The sequence below is a fragment of the Megalops cyprinoides genome, chromosome 14 (genome assembly GCF_013368585.1).
Source record: "Megalops cyprinoides isolate fMegCyp1 chromosome 14, fMegCyp1.pri, whole genome shotgun sequence".
Classification (NCBI taxonomy): Eukaryota; Metazoa; Chordata; class Actinopteri; order Elopiformes; family Megalopidae; genus Megalops; species Megalops cyprinoides.
In genome coordinates this window covers 17,931,196-17,958,300 of record NC_050596.1, presented here as the reverse complement: position 1 = coordinate 17,958,300, position 27,105 = coordinate 17,931,196, and the positions used below count along the sequence as shown (strand labels likewise).

The window sequence follows — 27,105 nt, the reverse complement described above, 5'->3', positions numbered from 1 at the left end:
TAATAATCTGTGATAAGTATCCCATCATTAATAATAGACATAATTATAGAGATCCAGATTTTATTCTCTGTACTACAATACTTGCTCTTTACAGATATAAAAATATTGGATTTTCTTTATTGATTAATTCCCTATAATATACCTGTGCTGAAGAATGCATCCTGATGACCTCACTTTATTGCCATAATTGCAAAGGTACAGTAGCAATCATAAGAAATGACAAGAAATGCTGGCCTCAAGTACCATTTATTCTCTTTAAATACTAAAGAAATGCTTACAAAGTGCAACACAGATTAAGAATCGAACTGGACTGTCTCCACAAGGTGCAAATTACAATACAAAAAAAGACCAAGGGGGAAAAAATAAAACATGGCACTTTTTAAACTTGGGAGCAGAGGATGATGGGAACAGAATCAGAGAGGGGACATGTGGACAGATTGGCATACCTCCACTAAATGGGGCACAACCAAGGTAGAGTGAAATGGAAACCTTTTCAAAGTGAGCTGTGTGTATGCGAGTGCGTTTGTGTGGAGGGGTAGTTGGGTGTGTTAGAAAACAGACTTGAAACATTAAATACATGAGACAAGAAATTCCCCACTTTCTTCCAATAGTGTTGTGTTGCAGTGAGTGTTTATAGGAAACTACAAAAAAGGGAAAGACTTAAGTCCCAGACTTTAGTTTCTTCCTGACGGGGTGATGACTCTAACAGCGATGGTTTTGGCAACCCACCTCAGGAAAACAGTATCCGATGGTGTACAAGCTGGTATTTTAGGCCCCAAATGATAAATCTAACATGTCATTCCTAATGTTATAGGTGAAGTTAAAACCTGACATTATCAATCCTGTCTGAGCAAACAAGCTTTGCGCACAGCTAATATAGGCCTTCTGACAGCTGTTAAAATCCTTAAACGTTATTAACCCAAAGTAGAAAGAAAAAAGTGATGCGCATCTTTTACTTGGTACAAGGCACTGAAGAGGCCTGTGAGTATGATGTCTTTTAGCTTCATTCTAACCAATTTAAATCTGGAAAAAAAAAAATCAAGTAAACTGATCATCCGTGATGGTGTGATATTAAAGATTGCCAGTGTGCCAAACTGTTCTGATTGAAACATTATTGCTACCTACACTGCTCTCTCCATAGCTGCAAGGTCTATGTCAATTACAAAACAAGGCTAAAAATGACTAGGACAAAAAAGACTAATGTTCTGCTCAAATCATTTGACGCTGCAACTTCACTCTTTTGCAGCGATGCTAAGGCCAACAGCACTACTCTCTAGGAGATTTAATCATTTCCACCCCTGCAGTATGCTACAACACATACCACACACATCATTTCAGAAGGTTGCACTGCATAAACATTCGTCTGAAATGACAGCAACCAGAGAGCTCCTAAGGGCTACCAGCTCTCGCGCTACGTCTACATCTTCAAGCAGCCACAGCTAGTGGTGTAAGAAGTTTGTATATGTACCAGCGTATGTGCTTATTTCTTACTTGAAGATAGTCTGTACTTCCTCAAATTCCATATCACAAATTGTGCTGTTTAAATCATTCAAACTTGCATGACCTACACTTTGAAACTAACTGTCTAGCAAATATCATGCTTTTTCTACGGCTACTTCATGTCTAGCAAAAAGCAATCCTCGAGCTTCTGCAGTTTGTACCACTTGATGTGACTGTGGTGCCCAGGAAGACTTGTGTCTGGTATGGGTGAAACATTGGATGGAACTGAGATCACTGCAGTTTGAGAACTCTGTACCCTGAAGCGGGCACTCTGAACTGTATCGACTCTCTACACAGGCTTCCGTTTATACTAACTGCAACTTGCTTTGCCCTCAAAAAATTTTTTGGCCATTTGCATTATCACACTAAACGTTTCTCCTTAACTGCAGTGACCGGTGAGCACAATGGGGGGAAAAAGAACACCTGCATGACCTCCTAACTCCTAAGAGCATTCTGGGTAGACTGACTAAGCGCCTTTGACAGTGCTCAGTTTCCTGGCCTGCTGGACAGAGGAATGGGATGTGACTGACAGCAATGCCATAAAATACAAAAACGAAGGGCGGGGGGGGGGGGGGGGGCTGTTACACATACCATACTTGAGTACAGTGCTTTGTTTTCTGGAGTTTGTCACATCAGTGTTTCTACACTGGAGAATCAGGTTTAGGTCAGGTTCCATCAGCAGGAGGAAATTATTCAGAGTCCAGGACTGAGTGTAATCTGGCACTGTTTGCTCTAACTGCGCAGAAACAGGCCCCCATGACAGCGACATGGAGGGTGATGTCCATGGAGTAGCACTGGGCAAAACCAAGGTACCGAAAGTAACGATCAATACACATGGAATCAGGGCCTCAGTTTTCATTGAATGGTAAAACCTTTGAGTTTTTATTAAAAATGAAAGAAAACTAAAGGTCAAAATATTCAAAAAAAAAAAATGTACATGTAATAAAGGCAAGGCAATTCTTAGTTATGGCCATTGGAGTGACTTTATCTTTAAATATTCACCTTTACTAAGAGTATCTACAGAAGCACTTGGCCGTTTGTACACAGTGATTCCTTTACGCACACTCCTGTATTTCACTAGATCTGTAAAAAGGACCGTATTTACACATTTGTACACCCACCCTACAGTGTTCATCTCCCAGAGGACCCATCCACTTAAAGCAGGATACCTGAGGTTTCAAAAGAATGCTTCAATCTCCTTAGCGTGGTTCCCGAATACACACTTCAGGATTTCAAGGGAAACGCACACAAAAGAGCAGACACGCATACACAGACACACGCACCCGCCCACCCTCCTAGCGCACACACACCTAACCCGTTCCCGACACTTCCAAAAGTCTTCAGGTATTTCTTTGCCTTTCTAAGTAAGCCACACTAGATTTTGAACACATGATCTCTCGGGGGTGAAAACTCTCGAAAGTGAGAACCACTCGGGAGATACTGAGATTCAAGCCCCCCTTTAACCTACTGTCTCGGAGCGATGCGGATCTCACAGGAGCGCAGCGCCAGAGCCGCCTCCTGATTGGTCAGCTGCAGCAGCTGCGCATCCGGCTCTCCTGCCTCTAATATGTGCACTACGACCAATCAATAAAAAAAAAAAAGAAAATAGAGAGTGAAACAGAAGCTTGAACAGTTTGCTTTAAGCGGCGGATGGAGGGAGGCCCTCCCGGGAGATCGTCGGAGGGGGGCGGCGACGTGATGGCTGAGGGGCCGGGGACGCCCCCCCGGCCCGCTCTCACTGCGAGGGGGACGCCTGGGTCAGAGAGAACCTGCGGGAGGACGAGAGCGTGGTGAGGGAGACACACCCAGCCTGCATCTGTACCCATGGCCCTGGCCTCCAGGACACTGCCTTCTGACACAGGCAAAGCCGAGGGAAAAGACCCACTACAAACATTTCAGCACTGCACTAAAATCTCCTCTAAATTTGGCCCTCTGAAGCATGTCTTAGGGGTCTGTATGTGAGGGGAGGATGAATTTGTCTGAGTATTACACCCGTGCAAAAGCAACTATCTAATCAAATAAAATGTATTCTTACTGACATTTTAACAGACTGATGCAAAGTCGGAATTGTTTAAACATAATGTGTTTGCTTGGTGGCAGTATCGATCAGACAGGGATCAGGAACAGGCAGCTCTTCTGCGCTCATTTCTCTCACAGTAAAAAGGGAAGCCCTTAGGATCAGCAGCTTGCGTGGGGAAAATGGGCACAGCGTCCAAATTGAAAACCAGACCATGAGAGATTAGACATCGCTGTTCACTCAAATGCACAACGGGGGAATTTATTTCAGGAATGATCTGAGAGCACTCCATTACGGTAATTGCAGAGGGTAAAACTGCAGTCGCTCAAACCTGACCAATCCCGTCCGCTGTCTGAGGTTGGGGAAAGGCTGTCTCCATCGAGACTGGCAGATAATGCCTGCCGCAATAAGCAGAGTGAGGTCCACTGCAGCCCCTTTCAGGCAGCCCCTTGCAGGCAGCCCAGGCTGTATGTTGGACTTACCTCTGAAGTCTCTGAATCAGCTCAGACACCATTGAATCCGAGATCCCGGGACACGTCTCCTCCGCCAGGAAGATGGCCTCCCTTAGCTCCTCCAGGGCCTCAGGCTTGCCACTGCTGGCTTCACTCTTCTCCTTCAGCTACGGATGGATGGGAGGGGAAACCAGGTAAGTCTTAGATCGGTAAAAGCGCGCCATTTTGGCTCATGATTGGACGAGACCCACAGCCAATGCAGAAAAGCTAAAATAGCCGGACCAGCTCGCAGATACCGCTCAATGCAGCTGGGCCCTGAGAGGGGAAAGAAAGGGGAACGTGGAGCAGATAATCTCCTTATGTGGGCATGCCAGCCGCTGTGCGGGTCCTACACACTCCGTGTCCCCGTTCCTCACTCCCTACCCCCCCTGCAAAAAGGTGGTGCCTAGGCATACGAGGAATCAAAGCCATGAGAATGATTCACATTCGGGGTTATGCATCCACCATTTACGCCAGAGCAGCGGGAGGGATGGATGCAAGCAGTGGCATCAATCTGCTCCGTCGAAGCCTGCTCTCCTCCCATTAAAACAGGGAGGGCCTCTTCAGCACACAGGACCACAAAAACACACATGAATACCTATGCTGATTGTTACACGTATTTTTAAATGACTAAAAATAGAACTAAAAATCAGGTGATTCACCATTGCCAACAACGAGCAGCAAAAACAATTAGCGTAAATTAAAAATACAAGTAACAGTCTTACCTCGGCAAACAAAGGAGAAATAATTGTGGACAAGCTCTGCGACAATGGCCTCTTTGGAATGTCTTGTGCCTGCCAGGACAAATGGAAAAGAGTGTGAGGACATGTCAGCCATGTTCATTAGAGCACCCCAGGCCATACAGCCCAGCCATTCTACGCAATTACCCTTAATCGTGGGGGGTTTAATATATTTGAAACAGAGCACAGGTATACCCCGCATGTATTCATTAAAAGCAAATTTGCGCATAGTCTTCCACATCCTCTGGACGCTACACGGAGTTCTGTGCGTTTGAAGAAGGGATGACGGCGGATGTCTGGTTCTCAGCGTTACGCCCGACACGCCACGGCCGCGGAGAGAGGACGGCTCGCTGTGTGCGCTCAGCTGCGGCTACCGCTTTTCAAACCACTTCCTGGAAAAAAAAAGCTGCTCTGCGCTAAAGAAAGCAGGGAGGCTGCTGAGATGAGCAGGTGCTAAAGGAGGAGCGCGAGCGCGTTCAGGAGACACGCCACACCGAGCGCGCCGCGGCGTGTGCAGCGGGGAGCGCGCCGCGGGGTAGCCCACGGCCCTCCGGTTTTCCACCTCTTTGTTCTCACGCAGAGAACGCGCTGCATTATTCACCTGCTGAACCGATGGCCTTATCCACAATAACTCCAGTCGCTCTCTTCGCGAACACAGTATAATCCACATGTAAAGGCAAATGCACAGGGGTGGTTTATGTTACTTATCTCGAGGGTAAAGCGGGGGGGGAGCCGTTCGCAAGATTCAGATCTGCACACTTCGTGCTTACCAGCCCAATTCCCTAACCGCTACGCCTGCTGTGTCCTGCTCCCCCCGCTGAGGAGAACGAGGGGGAGTCATTTCGTGTGCCACCACCTGTGAGCGGGGCTGTGGCGGCCCGGCCTGACCTCGCCCAGCTGTTCGGCTGAATCCGAGCCCTGCCCTGCCCTGCACAGTGCGCAGTCCCTCCATCTTGGGCCTAATCCGAGAGCCAGCGCCGCCACAGAGGAGACAGCACAACAACCGCAGGATTACAGACCAATTAAACAAACTAAATATAGACTGATGCAGATTTCGATATAATGCTTTTTAACTCGGCACCACGGGGGGCTCGTTGCTGCTATCTGCAGACAGAAGGACTTGCCTGAGTGCATGAGTCAGTTAAAGAGAAAGTGCTATGGCATACAGACACTCTTACAGTCCCAGGTCTCACCTCGTTCCTCTGCAGCTCGTCGGGCTGGGCCGCTCCGTTCTGAAGCTTTTTGGGGTCCTTCTCCCTGATCGTGTTGAAGATCCAGTCGTCATTCCCCGAGTCGTTGCCCCCCGAGGCCTGGCCGTCTTGCTCCCTGGTGGCGTGTTGTGAGAAAATGGGCTCTGAAGTGGCTTGACATGGAAACTCCCACAAACCCAATGCAGGGCTACAAGTGTGCTGCATACATTCAGCATGATCCTCCTCCCCCAGAACTGACAGTAAGGATGCCCTCATCCCCTACAAACGCCATTTTTTCTCATAAATGGGGTGCTAAACCTATGCCACATCAAGGAGGAAAATACTACACTCACCATACAAAGAGAACCACAAAGGTTTCAAAAGTACATTTTATAAGTTCATTCTCACACAGAGTGAACATGCTTCCACACTCACACTGTCAAGATTACAAGTGGGTTGGACGTTTACCCCCAGACCCCACAGAGCTGTTCTCTGATAATGCATCCTACGCACCTGTCTTTATTATTGCACACTGCTAAACCGTTTATGCTACCAAAACAGAAGACAGAAACGTATGACCCTCTGACCAACACATTTTTATAATTATAGTGATAGAGAACGTTCTAAAACACACTGTGGCCTGTCATTCCCTCTGTGGGGAATGTGTTGGGCAGATAAAGTGAGCTACTGAATGGGACTCACGAATCGGATTCCTCTGAGCTGGACTCGTCCCGGGACTGCTCCGCCTTCCACCTCTTGTACTTGTCGATCAGCTCCGTCAGGTAGGACGTCTTCTTGGCGTACCGGACGACCAGCTTGTGCTTCAGCAGCTCCTTGGCGGTCGGCCTCTGAGGAAGGAGGGGGGCGGGGAGACCGTTGAGACCGCAGGGAACCTGAATGCGGCTTTTCAGTTCGTTCAAATGCACCCTTCGCTCTGATCGCCGTTCACCCGGGATCTCCCACAAATCCCGCCGGCACCTTCTTACGGCAGCAAACTCTGTGCTTGTTTTTATTCCTCCAGTGTGTTAATTACAGGATTTGAGAGTGCGGTGAGAACTAGGCCAGGACCAGAGGAATGCGGATGCCGTGTGATGGAGGGCCAGGCTTTCCACACCACTCTGCGTGATGCTTAGACTACGGCCCACAAACAGGATGTCTGAGTGTGTTCTGTTTTTTTTTTATATGCTGAGAACGTTAAAACATCCACATTACACTCTGAGTCTCATGACAAAATCCCATAAAAGCTGCACATATCAGCCACAGGTGAAAAGAGGATGTTGCGAGGCAGAAGTCGGACAATCAGATAAGTCAAATGGAAAAAAAGAAATAGGAGAGGAAATAAGTTGCAATACTAGATGAGAGATGTGAGCAGCTTGAGAAGAATGTGGTGCTGTACTCAGAGGAGTGGACCATAGTCCCGGGGTGCCAGAAACCCTTCCTTTTCACTCCACCTGAACGTGTCAATTTGTGAATTATTAGGCTACAGTAAAGCAGGTGGGCACGTGATTAGGGCACTCAACATTTCAGCAGAGAGAAAGAGAAGGAGTAGGAGAGAGGGAGAGAGAGAGCACAGCTAGCACTGCTCTGTAGCACAACTAAGACCGCCTCCTCCGGCTGTATTCCACATGGAGAACAGCAATCAGAACAGGAGAGAACGGGAGCGGCGGTGTTCCCCACTTACGAAGCTGGGCTCTTTGTTCAAGCAGGCTTCCACAAACTCTTTGAGGGGTTTGCTGTAGTTGCCCTCCAGCGTGGGGGGGTTGTTTTTCGGGATAAGGAAGAGGACCTTCATAGGGTGAAGTTCTGAGTGTGGCGGCTCCCCTTTGGCCAGCTCTATTGCCGTTATTCCTAATGACCAGATATCAGCCTATTGTACAGCAAACGAAAGAGAGGGACATAGCAGGTAGAATTTATTTAATACACATATCACAGCACATAAGCTTACAAATACACAATACAATATCTGACAACTATAAGTGTAGCTTGAGGCCAGATTCGTTCCGTCAGATCAGAAACTATTTGGTAGTAAGTACGTTGGCTATGTATCTGCATGTGCCTCACAGCATGATAAAATGTTTGTGATGCAATATTTTATTACAAAATATAACATGACTTGCATATTCAGACCATCATAACCCATGTTCACTCTGGTTTCATGAGCTTCTACTTCCTTCTGGAACTTACATTATGCATTGCATAGTGTTATGCATTATGTTTAAAGTTCACTTTTGGTTAAGCAGATGTCGTGTCAGTCACAAAACTAACACACAAATGTCAGACTGACTTGGGGAAGTTTTTGTAGGGAAGTGTTTTGTTTATGTTCCTTCACCAACGGTTTACGCTGTGATGCAAGACAGGTCGCCAGCCCTGCCGGTGTATTAGGAAACATAAACCCCCAGCTAAAAAAGCACTGTCACTGCACAGCTCCACAATGACTCGTCTGTAAGTGCTACGAAAAAGCCACACCTTCGTGGGTAACTAGCTAACTCCTTTACTTGTCTTGGCCACTCGCACAAAACCTCAACATCCTGCAACACAAGCTGCAGCGGTGTGAGGCGGTGAAAACCCACCTGCACGAGGCCTCGTGATCTTTTCACCACAGCCAGGCTGAGCAGCACCAAACGGCAGAAACCAGACGGGACGGCAACACTCAAAAGGGCAGGTTTTGTTATGGACAGCACCCACAGCCAGCCGTTTAATTATTGATGAGGAGAAGCTTATGTGGGCCCTTCTATTTTTAATTCACCCTCAGCTTTATAAAAAAAATTGAGTAACCTCTGAATCTTTTCTGGAGTAAGTGGGCATTACACCAGAGTCCAGCATTCCATTATTTCAGATGCTGAAGCCGGCTGAAGAGATGTGAAATTAATGGAAAGCATTTCTAAAGCCTGTTATCTCACCATGTCAGAACCCAAATATTCCTGCACATATATTAACCATAACAAAAAACTTAACATCTTTTCTTTCATATCAAAAAATAAGGGACTGTTATTAATTTAGCTGCTTGGTGTAACCTGGACCATTCTCCAATAAAAAAGTATCCTGTGCAGCTGTTAAGATCCGATATTTTAGGGAGAGACGACTGCAAACCAATACTCCACTCAGAGAAATAAACTACTCCCAAGGATCATATTACAAAGGAAAGATGTAGTTTTATAAAGGTAATGCGGTAATACAGTCAGATGAATTCAGATGTATGTCAAAGTGATCAGGGCTTTTGTGTTGACATTAACTCTGAGGTAGGTGTGTTTATCTAGACGTTGTGTGGATATGAATGAGGATATTATCCTGTACACAATGTGGCACACACCTCCCATAAATAAATAATGCAGCAAAGAAAGGCCTTTGCATTTCCATAATCATGTGAGAACGCAGACAGCTTCTTAATAGCATGCTGTGCTTGCACAGGTTGAGCACAGCTAGCTGTTAAGCCTTGGTGAGCTTCCAAGATCAGGCATACTGGTGGAAACTCAACAGCCCAAGGTACAGACCCGGCACACGGTGTTGTGACTAAGGGGACACGGAGCTACACATGGGAGTGTCTCTAACAGCAAAGTCATGCGCCTCAGCTCCACAGGAAGTCGAGGGGACACAGGACATGCAGCATAATCCCCCCGGAATGTGTCAGCGCTCGATGCTGCTCGCAGGGAGGGCGGCGAAGCACGTCTGCGGCCGGGTTTGTGCGGCCAAGGTTTGCTTCAGCAGGGATGAGCTGTTTGGCGCTAACAAGCGCTAAAAATGGACCGTGCCCATTTATAAGTGGCTGATTTGCCATTCCACCTGCAAGTCGCAAGCTGCGACCGGGGCAGCCTGCAGAGACTCTGACTCAAGGAAACGCTTCGGTCCGTTGTCTCTGGTGTGATCCGGCGGAGGCAGCGTGTGATGTTCATTTGACAGCGTTTGGTGACTCGTGTCGCGGCTGTAGCTAACGGATCAGACGGCACTTGCGTCATAGCACTGAGCTCACGGGAGGTCAGCGTGCTTTCTGCAGCCAGGCAGCGTCGCACACTCCAACTGCAGCGGCATGAAAATGTTATGGAAACGTCTGCATAATGCCATCGCTCGAGGCCGTTAAACCTCTGCCAGCATCGAACTGTGAAAATCCAAAAGCCGCATTTGCATGACTTGCGCTGCAAAACGGAATCCGGGCAACTGAAGGTGAGGGAATGGAAATGCTGCTAAATCAGGGGTCATATTGAGGTAAACCTACTGCAATATCCGAGACATCCACGTACAGATGCTGAGCAGGAATCAACAGAAATAGGCCTTAATGTTACTTTCATTAGTTTCAAGGGGATAATCCTACATCGTCCAGACTGAAAACTAAGTTAAAGCAAAATAAACCATGAAAAAAACACTCAAAAGCTACTACACGTTACACCTCAAGACAGTGCAATGATAATCAAATGATAATCAATGGGGATGTCCATTGCCCTTGGTTTAACTCCCTGTTTAACTGTATTAATTGCAAAACATGGCTGTCCTGTATTGTATGTTTTAGACAATGACAGGCCATGTTATGCGTGAACAGTGAGATGGCGTTCGCGCGCTCACCTTTGAGTCGTATGCAGACTGCTTTATTACTTCAGGGGCCATCCAGAAAGGGGTGCCCACGAACGTGTTCCTCTTGATCTGCGTGTCCGTCAGCTGGCCGGCCACGCCGAAGTCCGCCAGCTTCACGTCCCCCTGCTCCGACAGCAGGACGTTGGCGGCTGCGGGGAAACCCGGCGGCAGACAGCGGTCAGGGGGTTCGGCCGTCCCCGCAGTAAACATCGCGGGAGGGCAACACTGACGTATACAGCAATAAGACTAACACTCAAAGCCCGGAGAAAAGAGTGGGGGTGGGACAGGTGGGCCGTTTCTGAGGCGTCTTTGTATGCTTACTGCAAGACCGCATACTCGAAAGTTTTAGTGTTAACAATAAATGTGGAAATATAATGACTACTTATGTTATTGTCATGGATTCAATTATGTGACTTCAGCCCCCATGATACTGCTGTGGCTAATGATGAGGCACAAAAACTGCCGTCAGAGTCCACATGCTAGCCTGCAGGCCAATCAGAGGCACACAGCTGTTGGAAACAGACAGTGGTGCATTCTGGGTAAGGCAATCATGAACACTACCATGGGTACCCTTGTTGTCATGCAAATGGGAGTAAATCTGAATGCAATCTAAAACCACACTTTAAACATTCAGCTAAAATATGGAGAACTGCCATTGAGATCCACTGTAAGTGAACCTCAACAATGTAGTTTTTTGGCAACCCATCACTTCAAAAACTAACATACAGAATAAAACAACATTTAATTTCCTTGGAGTATTAAATAAAGTTCATACAAACAACCTGCCAGCAGACTGTAGATACAGTGGGGACTGTTCACCAAAACGTCTGAGACTGATACTGAGATAGGAAAGGTAACTGTTGCTTCAAATGTATAAAGATGGAAACTGACATGCCTAAAGAACAGGTTGACGTGATGCTTCACTGAAAAAATGATCACCGGTTCTAGAAAATATGGCCTAAGGCTAAACAGCCTCATTTCAGTTTATCTGTAACACTGAATGACAAATTATAAATTCAGCAATTACTGAAACTAATGGAAAATACAAACAATTAATAATACCCAGTTAAGGACAAAGGGCAATTACCTTTAATATCTCTATGGATTTTCTTTTCTGAGTGCAGGTATTCTAGGCCCTTGAGTATTTCTCGGAGTATGGTGGCGATCTGCGTCTCATCCAAAGCCCCTGGCTCCAGCTGAAACAGAGACAGTGCTCAGATCCGCATCTGTGTCAGTCTCAGGGAAAGATGCACCACTCACACCTTATTCAGAATGAAAGGATGTGCCCTTTAGGCTAAGGATCTCTAAGCAACATAACTGCACAGCTATTAAGGGTTCAAATAACAAAGACATCTATTCTGTATGAGTCCATGTATGGAATCACTCACCAAATCCAGCGCTGATCCCCCACCTAAATATTCCATAATGATCCATAACTTTGTGCCCTGCAACAGAGGGAAAAAGATGTATTAGCATGGAGTACCTGGGGAGAAGAGGATGGTAATTTGGTACATTATGAGCTCCAGACCAGTAATTAATGCTTTTAGGACTTGCACAAGTGAAAAGGAATGTATTGAAACTGAAAATAAAGTGAAACTGAAACTGAACACAGTATTAATGACACTGCTACTAAGCGAATATGGAATAAAAATAGTCTGAAAATAAATCATATGCTGAGTGCTGACCCAGCCAGCAAATATGCGTAGAAGCCAGCAACCCAAACATGCTTGAACATGCTATAAAATGTGATTGACTGATTCAAAACCTGCCTGGTGAAATGAATCAGAGACTTCAGATGTTCTGAGCACTAGATTCTAGACTTGTGGGTGATGGGTGGGTGTGTGGGTCTCTGCTGTTATAACTTTGTCCAAAGAAATTTACCTCAATTGCTTTCAGTGAAATCCAGCTTCATAAATGGGGTATCAGCTGGCATAAGAACAGGACATATACAATATATAGAAAGTTGCCATCTGCTAAAAAGATGAGCAATGTAATCATTTTACTGTAAGATTATAATAGTTCACCACTTGAACTCACAAGATATCATGTCACAATGTATCTAATATAATTTTCCATTCCATATAAATCCATTTACCTCATATTCTGCAGGCACAAAACTCTCTGAGGATGTGATTGTGTTTTGAACAAACAGGGCTTTATATGAAACAGTTTTCAGTCAAGGAACGTTAAACCTTTTATTTAGTGTGGATGTGCCTGTTGTTACTTCATCCAAATTCCCACCATTTATATGTACAATAAAAACTGATTCTTAAGCCAAGCTCTTCAGTAATCCCCTCCCCAGTGAGTCCACAGGAGCCAATCAAGGACATCTGCTCCTCATGTGTCAGCCAATTAAACAGCAGACAATTAGGTCGCTTAAGGCATCTGAGCCAATAAACACAAACAAGAAGTATGGGATGATATGCCTTTCAATAATGCATTAGTCAGGATGAAGAACTTGATGAGGGGGACGCTGTGAAGCCGCGAGATGAAGAGAGGATTTAAGGTTCAGACAGAGAGGCACAAAGCCATTAAAATCACGCAGAGGCGGGGTTTTCCCCGGGTGCAAAGGAAGAGGGGGAGACCAGGATGACAGCAGTAGACACACGAGCCTTCCCTCTCCTAGGACAGCCATGAGACAGAGCCTCTCAGGAACCAGTGCAGTGTTAACAAGGAGGCAGAAACACACACACACACACACACACACACACCCCTACCGCTGTCCACGCACCCCTGCAGTGGCCGTGTCCCTCATGTGACACATGACACTGAGGTGTACGGAGGAAAATAAATGGCCCATTCACGGAACTGTACAGGACAGCCTTTTTACCAAGGATCTCAAGGGGAAGAGGCAAATAAACCCAAACTGAATAAAGTGATTTCCATTAGAGAGAGAGAGAGAGAGAGAGAGAGAGAGAGAGAGAGAGAGCTCCAGATATTCCCACACCCTCTCCACACAGGCGTTGGAGTATAAGGGGAGGGCAACGTTCTGCACAAAACATGCTGCTCGCGGAGACCGCTGCTCCTCTGTGGAAATGGAAAGCAAACCAGAGAGGCGCATGGCACTGCCGGGTATACTGCCGCACAGCCTTAGGGCAGCCTCAGAGAGAGGATACAATGCAGACTCGCTGTTTCACGGGTCCCTAATCACGGTCACTAATCACTACTGCCCACGTCTCTCCACATTCACTACCGTGCCACTTTGCTTCAGAAACATTCCTTCAGAAAAGAGCCCTGGGCTGCTGCCCAAAAAACGTTATATGTAGCATACTACTCCATCCTATATCCCACTGAAGCGTGATGTTGACGACTCAGAGGAAACTAAGCTCAGCTAGTAAACTGGGCTACTTAATTCAGGTAAGGACTAATAAAATGAAAGATTTAATGAAGTAATTAAGCGCTTGAGTGGAATAAAGACCTTTACCCAAGCTCCATGATAGCAGTTGACAAAATGCATACGATCCGATTTGAAATACATGTTCATATCCCTGCTGCAACTGCTGTTGGGTTATAATGCACAGCCTACCGAACTCACGCCTCAGTGGCCTTGAATTCCAAATGGCTGTGTGGCCCTGCGTGCTCTGATGATTTGCTGTTCCCCTTTTAGATGGGTAATCATCTAGGCCAGCGTGTGGGTGAGTGCATATGGCCACGGGCCACGCGGCTTCCTCGCGCTCTCACCGGTCTCTGCGTCCGGGCTGCTGTCGGGAGCTCTGATCTCACAGCAACACGCTGAACCCTCTATGCCCCGTGACAACATGGCAGCCCCACTTCATTTAAGTTTTCTGTGCGTTTCCATTGCTGTAAGTTGGTAACCCTACCTAAATGCACCACACGGGGAGCGTTCATCTCACCGATGGCGACAAAGCGAAATCTGGCCCGAATCCTGCATTCTCATCCCCCCTCCCGTTGTGTAAGGGTTTTAGTCAAAGTCACAAAGGTTTTGTGCCTGGGAGGAGGATTGTCATGTCTTAATCTGTGCAATTTATTTTACCTCCATTTCATTATACAGGAACAACTGTCCCGCATCCCTGGGTTTCAGATGGCGGGCAAAACTTCACCACATTGTTCCACAGATTATAATTACCAGCAACGGGCAAGCAGAAAGAACAATAATGAGAGCATGAATGAAAAAAATAACTTGAGCATGAACATTGTGTAAGTTTTGATTAACTGCACAAATTTGAATATTTGGTCTGAAAAGCTCCTCCAAAGCTACACGCAAATATTCCAATTAAAAAAGTTGGTTTTCATTTGTCTGGTTTCATATCGCAGCAGTTGCTGTAGCTGTACTAATGTATTCTACTGTTATTGTGCTTTGTCTTTTTTGTGTTGCATCCCTCTCATGATGTGCAAAGGGCCGTTGCTGCTGAGGTTAACCCTGCGGCCTGTGTTCCTAATTCTGGCTTACGCATTGGTACGCAGTGCTCTCCTCAGCACAGCCTTGTGGCGATACACACCCGCTCCACACACCCGTGATTGTCACCAGGCTGATAAACAACCGAAGCGTTACCCTGTGCCGCTGTCAGGAGCCCGCCGGTGGGACGCTTTTATGAGCTCGCTTGCTTTTCTTTATGGGGTGCTGGAAAAAGGCACCGCGCCCGTTTGAGGTGCCGGCCGAGCAGAAGGGCAGACGCTACGCGGGGCCTGGTAGTCCGGAGCGCTGGGATAGGAGGGCCCAGAGTGCAGGAGCCCCGGCTGGGGCCGTCACCCTGGGTCTGAGCACGTCCCCTGCCCTGCAGTAGCACTGCACCCCACGGAAGGCAGGACGCACATTCCACTGGCAGCGGTCAACAAGCACAATCATCAACACAGTGCCTGAAGGAGCAGGGCCCACAACCCAATGGTTACCAGTCTGATTCCCAGGTGGGCCACCACTGTTGTACCTTTGAGCAAAGTACTTAATCTAAATTGTGCCAATATATATTCAGCTACACAAATGAACAACACGTTAAAAGACTGTAGGCAACGTTACATCACTCTGGACAAATGCATCTGCCAAGCAATCGTAGCGTAATACAAGACCGCATCCAACTCCAAGACAAGAAAGCAGCACTGAAGCTTTAATCACTATCTTTATGAAACTGATGCTTTAGTAACAGGAGGCTCTAAAATGTTCCATCCACGCTGTTCCATTAGGTAGAATATCTGAGCAAACCGCAGGGCAGTCTGCTGTGAGGTTGAACTACCATTATATGAAGCATGTGATCTTGGGGAACCATCTGAGAACCAATTATGTTTGAAGCGAGCTGGAGGAAGACGTGTTCGCAAGGTCAGAATATGAAGGCGGTGTAATTTTATCTTAGCAACATCTCAGGTTTAATAATGACCTTCTCAAATGCTCAGTGTCCTCACAAGGTTATACCATGTATTCAAATGTTCAGTACTAAAATTAAAGGATCCACATCATATATGTAGATGATTATGCTTACCATGACAGCATTTTAAATAACTGGACAAATGTATGGAGAATATATATATTTGTTTGTCATTACAGCATCATAAATGGATGCATTAGGGATCAAAGAGAATCACAAAATCAGTTTCTTCTTAAAATGTTCACATTCTTTAATAATATGAAGAACATGCCTTCAACGGCACATGCCTTCAACCATTTCTATATTACATAACAAACACAGCTCTAATATTGTTCACTCACACTGAGGATTCATCAAAACTAACATACTTTGTCTAAACTGATGCAATTCCTAACCAGTAACGCAGATCACCGTGACTGTGTTGAGTCTAAACTGGTAAATTAAACTGAAGATAAAAAGCAAATGGCCCAGTGCTGGGCATTGGGCCCGCTTCAGGACGTCTCCTCCACTCTTAAGAGTACACACTGCTTTTATAGCATCCTTGTCCCACTAGCCCATATGAATGATTTATTGACCCACATACAGTAACCTGTCTAAGTGCAAAAGTTAGCTAGGAACACACACAAAAAGCCGCAATTGGGGCGTCTGAGTAGCTCAGTGGTCATAGCGTGCGCTTTGAATGTAAGCGGCCTGGGTTTGGTCCCAACCGTGTCATCAGCCAATGACGACAGTGAGTGTCTCATCGTCATCTCATCGCAGGTCCATCAGGCACCCACGGTCTGCCTGCATAAGGAGGTGTCTTCCTCTGACTCATGTCCGTGCGAGCTTGGCAAGGGGGCTGGTGACTTCTGTTATGGTGTGAAGAGAAGCACGGGCTGGCATGACATGTTAACAGAGGAGAGAATGTGTTTGTCTGCACCCTTCCGGATTGTTACCAGTGGTTGCAGCAATGAGTGGCAGTCTAATGAAATATTTGGGAGCTAAGGGGGTTTAAAAAAAAAAACAAAAGAAAAAAATTGGGCATTCCAAGTGCAAAAAGGCCACAGCTACTTTCAAAAGCGCTACCTTTACTGTCTGTAACAGTCTTCAGGCTATAGGACTCATCCCAAGTGCAGTAAAGACACAAGCACTGACTTCATATGTGAAAGCAACAGCCTAACAGGAGTGTGACACTCACTGAAAAAGAAGTGCGATATTCAACTGAAACCATAACATCCACCTGACAGTTAAGAAATCACACCCACTTTGCACTTTCTTGGTGTAAACACTGTCACCTGATCAATCCACAGACACTGGTTCTCTCATAACACCAGGGATTGGACAAACACCAGATAATATGATTATAATGTCAAAAATGCCACAATGGCCATCACTATGAGAACAGACAGTGTTATTCAAGGGTGTGACGAGAAGTGACTGTCTGAACAGATACAATTAGGTTGACGACCTTATACTGCAGAGTGGGGGACCGCAAATATCAAACAATATCCTCAAGCTGCAACGCGTTCAAACATATAAACTTATCTCAGGGTGTAAAAAGATGTAGAAACTTCCCTATGAATGTGTTGCTCTTGAGATGAAACAGCAACACTAGTGTTTCAGAAAAAGAAGAGCCGTTTGATAGGAGCCGTGGTGGGAAGACTTTCTGAAGTTCCGACATTCTTCACATAACCTTGCTAACTCATAACCTACATTTAAAAGATTTCACATGAAGTCTCATGGTGTGGAAACTGTTACTGTCTTCTCAGAGGCGAGAGAAGAAAAACAGAGAGCTGACCGGCTCTGCCTGAGGCCATCCCTTTTTACAGCAGCAGCCATCATAAATGAGCAAGCTCAACAGCCCCGCGGCTCATTTTTACTGCACAGACAACTCATTTTATGATGTAAAATTGCTTTCATAGCCAAAAATAAAGTGTATTTAAAACAAATCGCTGATAAATTTGCAAAAAGTTGCTTGGGGAACACATCCTCATATTCTTTGATCGTGCCCCCTGCCTTCATCCCCGTGAGACTAAAGCAATTCTTTCACTTTGATATAAAAATTAGAAACTAAAATGGGACATCAAAGAACTAAATTTTGTTCTATAAGCAGCAGGGAAAAGAGACACAGCTTCATTGAGTGTGTTGACACGCACCCACGGCTGTGCAACAGACAAAGTTTGGAATGAGCAGGTCATTCTTATCTGCTGCACTCACAGATAACAGAATTAAAATGGATTTGAGCACACGACTTCAGGAATATAATCAAGCAAGTCATTATTTCAAAATGGGCCAAATTCACAAACTGGGAGTCTCGAGAGTAACTTTCAATGGCCTCTTCTACTCCATGTGAGGAATAGTAGAAGCACTCCAAGGCAGTAGTCACATTAAAGTGACCAGTAAAAGGCATCCATTCCAGTAAGTGTGGTGGAAGTGGTCTCCTGGGCGTGGCGACACTCACCTTCAGATAAGATCCGTAGTACTTGGTTACAAAGGGGCTGTCACACTGGCTCAGAACTGTGATTTCTTGCTGAATGTCTTCGATTTCGTCTTCTGCTTCTTCGAGGTCGATTATTTTAATAGCCACAACTTGTTGAGTCCGATTGTCAATGCCTTTAAAGACTTCTCCGAAGGAGCCTTTTCCGATCTTTTCCAGCTTGGTAAAGAGTTCCTCTGGGTCTGCTTTTAGGTTCTGTGTAGGAAGAAGGGGAAAGATTAATAGAAGCAAGGGACAGTAAGATTAAACGTTGTGTGGTGTGAAAATTCAGGAACTGCACTAAAATGGCATTTCAAACATCACAAGTTCGTACACAGTCAGAAAGTAATACACACATACTGGCTGTGAACTAACCAAAAAACAATACAGCCCTGATTTAAGTAAATAATTTCCAAGAGACTGGCCTTTCCCCTTCACTTATGATCTAGCGACAAAGGCTATGTGGCAAACTACAGTAACTCAAGGCCCTGGAAGACGGATGCATAATATCTGTATTAATCCACACTGCACTGTGGCTCATTTCCCTAACAACCTTCCTGTAACCAACGTGTGGAACCAGAATGAGCCAATACTGATGCTGACCCACTCTCCTCCCCAAAGCAAGGGAACGTGGGGAAGAGGATGATGTCTCAATCTGTCATAGTGCACAGAACGTGGTTAGAAAAAAAGGAAATCATAACACCGCCTCAAGGTTCAACGAGATTAAACATACAAGCCAGATGAGGCCAGGCTGCCCCCTTTCCTGCTTCCATTTTAGAATGCTTCCTTAATGGTGCCAATAGAAAAAAAAGGTGTCTAAGGGTGGCTAAGAAGTCAAAAAGGTTCAAACAAGTTAGATAAGCCCATATTGCAGGATTGAACTAAACCAACTAAACCAGAAGATTTTCTTTATTTACAAAATGATGCGATAAAACACAATGAAACACTGTCAAAATCCTCCTTTATACTGTAAAATATATAACCTTTAATGGAATGAAGATTAATACAGCAATGCTGTACACAATTTAATACCTGGCATTGGCTTCAACCAAGTCTCTATTTTCAAGTGATCATTTAAATTACTGAAATTGTAAAAATTTAAAACCAAGCAAATGATTTCAGTATTTCTGCAAAAGGTACCATCCCATCAAAAAAGGAACTTATAACATGGATAACTCCTCTTATTAAGAGGACTTAAGATGCCTTAATAGCTTAACTGTAATTCTTAGCTTAATTATCTGAACCCCAAACCCTAGGAGTGCAGAACTAATTTGTTGACCTGCTCAGTCGGAGTACAGCTCTCACTCCGCTCCGTGTAACCAAAACCACAAATTCCCCCCAAAAACTCTCAGCTCCAGAAGAAAACTGCATTAAGTTTCATTTGTGTGAAACCTGACTGTGAAGGCCAACCTCCATTGTAATTCCTCTCGATTATGCTTGCAAAGGACAGTGAGATGTGGGGCTCTTTCAACTGGAGCCGGAAGATGGAGGAAAGTACAAGACTGTGGTCTGGTGTTTACAAAGTCAATATACAACCCTGTCCTGGATTCCTGGATGCCAGAACCATTACCTTTTTACTCTAAGAAAGAGGCCTAACCATCTACTCTGTGGCCAGGCAACCCTCTTCCTGGGTCAACACCTCGATTTCTAATATGAGCACCTTGTGCAAGCGGAGATCACCATTAGTTTAGCCATGCAATTGATCCACTCATGTAATTAAGTTTTTAAATGGATCACAAAAAATAGGATCAGCCCCGATCAAGGCATCTAGAAGCAGAGAGAGTATTATGCAAAGTTACAAAGTCAAGCCATTAAATATTGGGCAAGCATGACATAGCAAAAAGTGGCTGTATTTTTTTAGCCAGAATAGAGATCTTACAGTACCCATGTCTACCACAAACATCAGATATGTAACCAAGAAATAGTTCAATTCACAAAGAACTGCCCTGTTCTGAAGCACAGACTACATCACACGATTCTTCTGCGGAGTTCAAGCATAGGAGAGCAATTTTATTCTCTTGCACAAGTCTAAAGGCCAGATGCTCTGTGAGAGACTGCTGGAGGTTGTGCAACAAAGCAAACATCTTTAGGTGTGTTGCTTGTAACTGTGACTTCATAGTTTATAATGCAAAACACAGGAAAGGTAAACAATGTTTTTTTTAGCCTGCTTTACTGTAAAACGGTGGGTCTAAACTGCATGCATGCGGAACGCTTTCAGCAGACCTGTCTCAGCATCGTTTCTCTGCTTCTATATATGTCCACTCCAAACGTGGCCTCGCTTTGATGATGTGTCATTTCCTGTGTTTGCTTCAGGGGGTCAATGACAGGGTGTGAGCACAGCCTGCCAGTCACTCAGTCTCCTGTGTTCATCACAGGCTAGAGATCACACTGGCCCGGCACCGGCGACCCTCAAAGTTTCTCCACATACGAGCTCAGTGGGGCTGAGACAGAGAGGCACAAGACGTCCGTTAGCCTTAGCGCCGTTCAGGCGGGCGGCTATCACTCTGAGCCAAAGACACAGAAAACCAGGGCCAAAGGGTTTGCTTCGGGCAACAGGGAATCGAGCACAGGCACCAGTGTAGGAAAAGCTTTGTTTCCACCCCCCCCCCCCCCCCTTTGCTATCTGTATGCCATTTTAACGCAGCCAAGTGCAGCAGTCTGCATGTCATTTGGGTGAGCTTCACCTGTTGCTTAAGAGCAGTTGATCTTGGAACATCTCTAGAGTTGAAGTTTTAGGGCACCATGTACATCTATCTGCACCACATTTGAGGATAAATGAGGGACGGCCCTCACCAGACTTGCTCATTTGCTCCCCAGCGTTTGACAGAGGAAGAAACGCTGTTGCTTGCACTTGGTTGTTCCTGTTTTGGGGAGACAGGAACAAAAAATAGCACAGCCAAACAATGCTGATTATAGGCAGATCCAGCATACAGCGTGAGAGATGACTGTTTATTTTCAAAAGTGCACTGTCTGTGATCCATACAGAACTACTTTGCTAACAGTAAGAACACTTTAAGAAGCATTCCAGCAAGCATGAGACAAAAAAATATCGTAATTTTGAATTTCGCAAAATCGGAAAATGATGAAATGTTTCCTGGCCTAAGCGTGAGAACACATAGTTTGAAATCAAAGTACCACGTGACTGATTAAAATTGACTATAATGGAATTTACATTTTTTCCCCAAAACTTGTCAGTGGAATTTTTATCTTTTCATTTTTACTTTACTGATTCTGTCTATTAGTTCTTAGCAGCACTATGAAAAAACTTTACAAAATGATCCATTTGGTCATCCTATTGGTTACTATGTCCCAGTTGTGATGATACGTACCGACAGTCCACAGCTAAATGGAATTTTTGTTTTACTTTTACTTACTTTTTTATTTTTACTTTCAATTTGCGTTGACAAATATACCTACATGCAATATACTGTATATATGTATTTTTTTAATCAGCATTATTTCTTGGGAGACTATCACTTCAAAATAATATTTCTTGTGAGCTTTTTAGCATATCGCTATTTGAATGTATCTCATGCCTGTTTTCAACCATTATATTTTGTGCTGAACATTCCTCCTTCTAGACATTCCTAAGGATGGAGCCTGAATGAGGCCCACATACTGTCGGCCCAGTTTGATTTGCCAAGGAAACACCTCCAGCTCACTTCGGACACTGCTGACCTGCAGGTGACATGGGTCTGAGGACATTCACAATACAAGACATGTGATATGGGGTGGGTGGGCTTTGTGTATTCCTGTGCTGTGTCACTTTGTTGAAGAAGTGGAGCTGGCTGCATAATATCAGGCACTTTCACCTGATGCTGCCTGTATATTCTGTAGATGCTGAAGCAGATGTTCCAGTCTGCAGGGAAATTTTAAACTACAATACATTATTTGCTTTTTGACTAACAAAAGCTTATATTTTTACACATTATCCACTCTAACAACTACCATTTGGGTTAAACACCTTGCTGAAGTACACAACTGTCCCACACTCCCAATGCCTCTAACAACAGAGTGGCCATGTTTAAGACGTGGAAGAAGGAGGTCCTAAACACTCTCTCAGAAGTGACTTCCACATGATTGCATTCCCTGTGGTTTCAGTCTCACTATTGCCACAATATGAAATTCTGCTCCAAGCCCTGCAGGCAGTCTGTGTCTCTTCAGTTTAATTGGCCCCATCAGGACTGCAATAATGCACAGAAATTCCTCTGCTGCAGGAGGCAGTGCCAGGTTGTGACCTTTCAGAACATCATTATGTGCACAACAACATTATAGCCCTGAAAGCAGAAGCAGCTTCCTGGAGAAACCTTCTGCCCGGCACAAACAGGTATCCTACCCACTCCTATATAAACAAGCTGTTCCTGATTTCTATAGGTAATTCTCAGAATAGATTTAAGTGCATCTGTGAATGGGTTACATCAGATGTGGACAAACGTCAGAAACTGTGTTTCGTTGGGACTTTCTTGTCCAGCTAAACAGAAGAAATTCGGAACAGCTCAAACAAATGGCAAATACAAAAAACATACACAATGTCCAACAAAAGTATGGAAAAGAAATATTGCAAACAATTTTCAAACACAACCCACAATGAGGATTTGCTCCACTTGATTAGCTCCCAGGCTATCGTAGTACATTTGCACACAGCAGGCGAATACCTTGACTCCTTGGAGAGCGTCCATCAAGCAATAGACCTTCACCTGTCAATACAACGTTGGCCTGTTCTGTCTATTAAAAATCTTTGACATCACTTGACAAATGGAAAAAAACAAGTCCACTTTCCACAGATAAAAGCCCCCTGAGTGCACTTCCCCCCTGCCCCACATTGTACGGCCGGATGTTCTTCTGGCTCCCCATTCCAATTCACTTCCATTACCACAGCAACTGGCTGCCTGGAGCGTGGCCTCTTCTGCTTTTTAATATGCAGCTGCATCATTAGCATAATAAAATTACCATGAAAAAAAGAACTCATACTCAGATGATCAAAAAAAAAAAAAGCTCTTTACGTACAGATGGAGGATTTGGTTTCACAGGTAGAAGTGTTAATAAAGTGATTTCCACAAATTTTGATTTTTGTAAAGAGAGCATATGAATGCTTTGACAGAGAGTGTTGAATTTATGAGTATGAGCAATACCATATCTAAGAACTGATATTTGACATTGTTTCTGACCTTGCAAACCCAGTTCCTAAGAGGAAAGCTGCAGTTCACTGGTGCCTGAACAGAAGCAACAGAACTGAGATTAGAACTACCTTCAAAACATTTTCCTTCTATGCCACATCTTCAAATTAGCTAAGAAGTAGTAGCACTAGGGAGTAGAGTCATTACGGCTTGTTTAGACTGAGAAAATAATTATATTGTTAACTGAGAGTCACCCAAACAACTGTGACAATTTCAAAGCACATGCATGAAGCACATATATGATGTGACACACGTAACAGGCTCCTCTTTGCTGAGCAGGAATCAACACACTGATCCCAATCTGAAGCTGGCTACAGTAACAGGGAAATCATACTGCAGATTGGAACACATGTAAATCTGTTAACCAGACCGTGTCCATATCAAAAGACGCGAAAGGGCAACTCAGGCTGCATGACAATGGAGGATGTTGTGTTATTATAGGACACTTTAGACTGGCTGCATTTAGACTGGAAAGAGTGCTTAGAGCCTGGACAGAGTTCTCTGCTACTCAGAGCTGGAGGACGAGGGATAGACTAAGAGGGGAGAGGATGGAATGATAATCACCCCTGTCTGGGATAATACCGCACACCATCATCTCCCCAAAAATGCCGCCAATCCTCTCATACAACAGGGAGGGGTCTGGAGCACAATGGCTTCCCCTGCTAGCGCACGCGCTCCTTCGGCTCAGACCACTCCTTTGCAAACCGTGCACCTCTCTGACGCAGCACTGCTGGCTAAAGCAGAGATTTGCTTCTGAGCATAGGTCCTGGTATGACCTGAAATACCAACGCTCCAGTTACAAAAAACACATAGGCTAATATCATTTGCATGTCAAACACAGAGAAATTCCACCCATCACTTTTTACAAGCAACTGAATTAAGTGGTGAGACTATCATATTGATGGACAGATATTGTAGCGGCGGCCTTATAACACAGTGATGTGGAGGCATTTTTAATGTTAATTTAAAACCAGGTTCACATGACTGTAAACTGATGTTAAATTCAAACAGCTTGCAAGGCCTACTGTAACGGCTCAGAACCTAAAAGTCAACTTTTTAAAACATCACAGTGGTCACAGCGGAGTATGATTGGAAATAGTGGCTTGACTGTGTGCTGGAGGGCTTCCAGGAAAGGTCACCTTCCTCCAGACGGCTGCACAAGCTCCATCTAAGAAGCAATGATATTTTTGTATCTGCAAACCTAATGACAAATGCAGACCCTTTAAATTCAGCAGAGAGAGCTTACTATATGTCTGAAGGGACTGGGTAAAGCTTTACATGTGTGCATAACCTCCCCAAATTCTCCCATGTTACCCCTCTGCTTAAATCCCTCCGCTGGCTTCCTGTCGCTGCCAGGATCAGATTCAAGACCCTGACCCTCGCCTTCTCTGCAATCAACAGGACAGCCCCTACCTACCTCCAAGAACTCATCCAGCCCTACACACCAGCCCGACCCCTGCGCTCAGCAGCAACTGGACGCCTCGCTCCTTGCAGAGGCAGGAGGTACTCGTTCTGCTAGACATCGGCGTTTCACCTACATCGCTCCCCGGTGGTGGAACGAACTCCCTGTCCTGCTACGGACAGCTCCTTCACCCCATTCCTTCAGACGGGGCCTGAAGACGCACCTCTTCAGACTCTACCTGGACTGACCTGGCACAAATCTGATAGTACTGTGTCCTCAAACAGACCTTGCTCTCAGCTGAGAACTGTCTCATTGTGGAACTGTACACATCCTGTCCCCGTACCGTCGCTATACTTACTGTATGCACTTTTGTACGTCGCTTTGGATAAAAGCGTCTGCTAAATAAATAAATGTAAATGTAAATAAGGACTGTGAAATTGGTTCCCAAGGAAAATGTTTCTGAAATTTTAAATTAATATATTCATTCTGGATGGCCATGCATATATCCGGGCACATCAAGTGCTTTAATGTAACACCGTGATTATGAGTGCATGTTGTGTGAATCAAAAATTACAGTATCCTTGAGAGTTTAAGTGCAGCTGTTGAGCTAAAAGAGGCATGTGTGAACAAACCCCAAAAATACCCATGACAAAGAGAAATGCATACAGCAAAAAAAAAAAAAAAAAAAATCTGACAAGTCTCTTTTCCTGTTGTGGCAGGAACAAGAATATATATCCTTCATCTGTGAGAACTGAAAATGAAATCATGCAGGGTTCATATCACAGCTTGTCTACAATCATAAGGTAAAAAGTGAGTTATGGTAAGGTAAAAGCTTCATTGTGAAAACTGTTTAGAGCGATGTCCCTATGGTAGGGGAAGGCATCCCCTTAAACACGTATTTCGTCCCATTATCAACCATACAGTGAAAACAAACCCTGTTACTGTGCTAACATACATTATTCTCCTTGCCGTATAATACCATCAGAGACCTGCCATCCTGATGCAAATCTACATAAACAAGGCATCAGTTGAACTGTTATTCTGAACAGAAAAAATGCAGAAAAACCTTGCTCAAACAGATTCGTTCTGGGTTATTTTTCTACAATACTCCTGCATTTCTAAAAAGCAGGATTCTAAAAAGCTGCTTTTCTTTTTTCCTGATACATTTGTAACACTGTGCTTTCATTGTTGGCAGCAATTTTCAGCATCTCTGAGGGGGATTGTGCAAGGCGGCCAGAGGAGAGAGGGTAAAAAGCAGACTGATCCCTGACACAGAGGCCATCCAGGTGAAAAGGGGCTCTCTGACGGCATGGCGAGTCAGACCTTCACGGCCACAATGGGAAAAACAACAAGGTTGCTGCGGCCATTGAGTCCACAGGCTGGGAACGCAGCCGCTGTTTCCACAGTCAGCAGTTTGTCGTGACTGCTAAAGCCTCCTGTAACTCCTTCTGAAAGCACACGTCTGATTGGCTCCCAGCTAAAGCACGCCGGTGGTGAGGACCACGGCAGTCTCTGGCCTAAGGGCTGGGGCTCACCGGTGTCTCCACCTGCCTCAAATGCCCCCCAAACCGAAGTTGGCCTGAAACCTTCCGTCTGTAATATCTGTTATCACTGCTGTCAGTAGAATTGCACGTCTCCCACTTACAGAACGACAGCGGCTTTCTTCTCTTTCTCGTCCTTCTCGGCGAACGCCGCTGAGAGGGGAGCGCAGCTGCGGCTGTGAGTCACCCTCCGAAGCTCCTGTCGCCCGAAAGGAGCGCCGCAATCGTGTGAAGCCGGGCAGGTGGCCCAGCCAGGCGACGGCCACCCAGGCCCGCAGCCAGCCGGATCTGCACTCACCACCTCCTCTGTGGAGGAGTGAGTCAGTCTGCGGACAAGATACTACGCTGCCAGCCAAGATCCTGCTGTACAAATCTGCACTGCTGTGTGAAGTCGCCCAGGCAGCCAAGGGCAGCAGTATTAGGCATACAGGTTGGCATCACGCTCCCAGTTGATTCTGCCTACCTGGGCAGATGCAAAAGTTTTAATTCTACACCATACTGAAACATTTACATCCACTTTGAATTCCCTTAAACGACTCACATTAATTTGTGCCCTACTAATTGGAATATTTTGTCTGCTAGCATGCAGCAGAGGAACATCCTGAGATGACATGGCCAGAATGTTGTGATTTGGCACAGAGCGCTTGTATTGCAGTACTGTATGTACTGTCATGTTTAATCCCTCCCTGCAGACATATAAGCACAGCCAAA

General features: G+C 45.2%; 1 protein-coding gene across 2 annotated transcripts in view; it reads right to left on the bottom strand.

The window, feature by feature from the left end:
- Nucleotides 1-2,046: 2,046 nt before the first annotated feature.
- LOC118788881 (serine/threonine-protein kinase 24-like) overlaps nucleotides 2,047-27,105 on the bottom strand; it is a 31,208-nt gene continuing 6,149 nt past the window's right edge. For both annotated transcript variants that reach the window (XM_036545061.1, XM_036545062.1), the window contains 10 exons: nucleotides 18,260-18,490; nucleotides 11,890-11,946; nucleotides 11,589-11,697; nucleotides 10,493-10,650; nucleotides 7,620-7,805; nucleotides 6,641-6,786; nucleotides 5,942-6,074; nucleotides 4,734-4,802; nucleotides 4,000-4,136; nucleotides 2,047-3,269 (listed from right to left, as the gene is read on the bottom strand). In XM_036545061.1, the coding sequence (XP_036400954.1) occupies nucleotides 3,236-3,269; nucleotides 4,000-4,136; nucleotides 4,734-4,802; nucleotides 5,942-6,074; nucleotides 6,641-6,786; nucleotides 7,620-7,805; nucleotides 10,493-10,650; nucleotides 11,589-11,697; nucleotides 11,890-11,946; nucleotides 18,260-18,490 (1,260 nt within the window). In that variant the 3' untranslated portion in view covers nucleotides 2,047-3,235. The remainder of the gene's footprint in view (nucleotides 3,270-3,999; nucleotides 4,137-4,733; nucleotides 4,803-5,941; nucleotides 6,075-6,640; nucleotides 6,787-7,619; nucleotides 7,806-10,492; nucleotides 10,651-11,588; nucleotides 11,698-11,889; nucleotides 11,947-18,259; nucleotides 18,491-27,105) is intronic.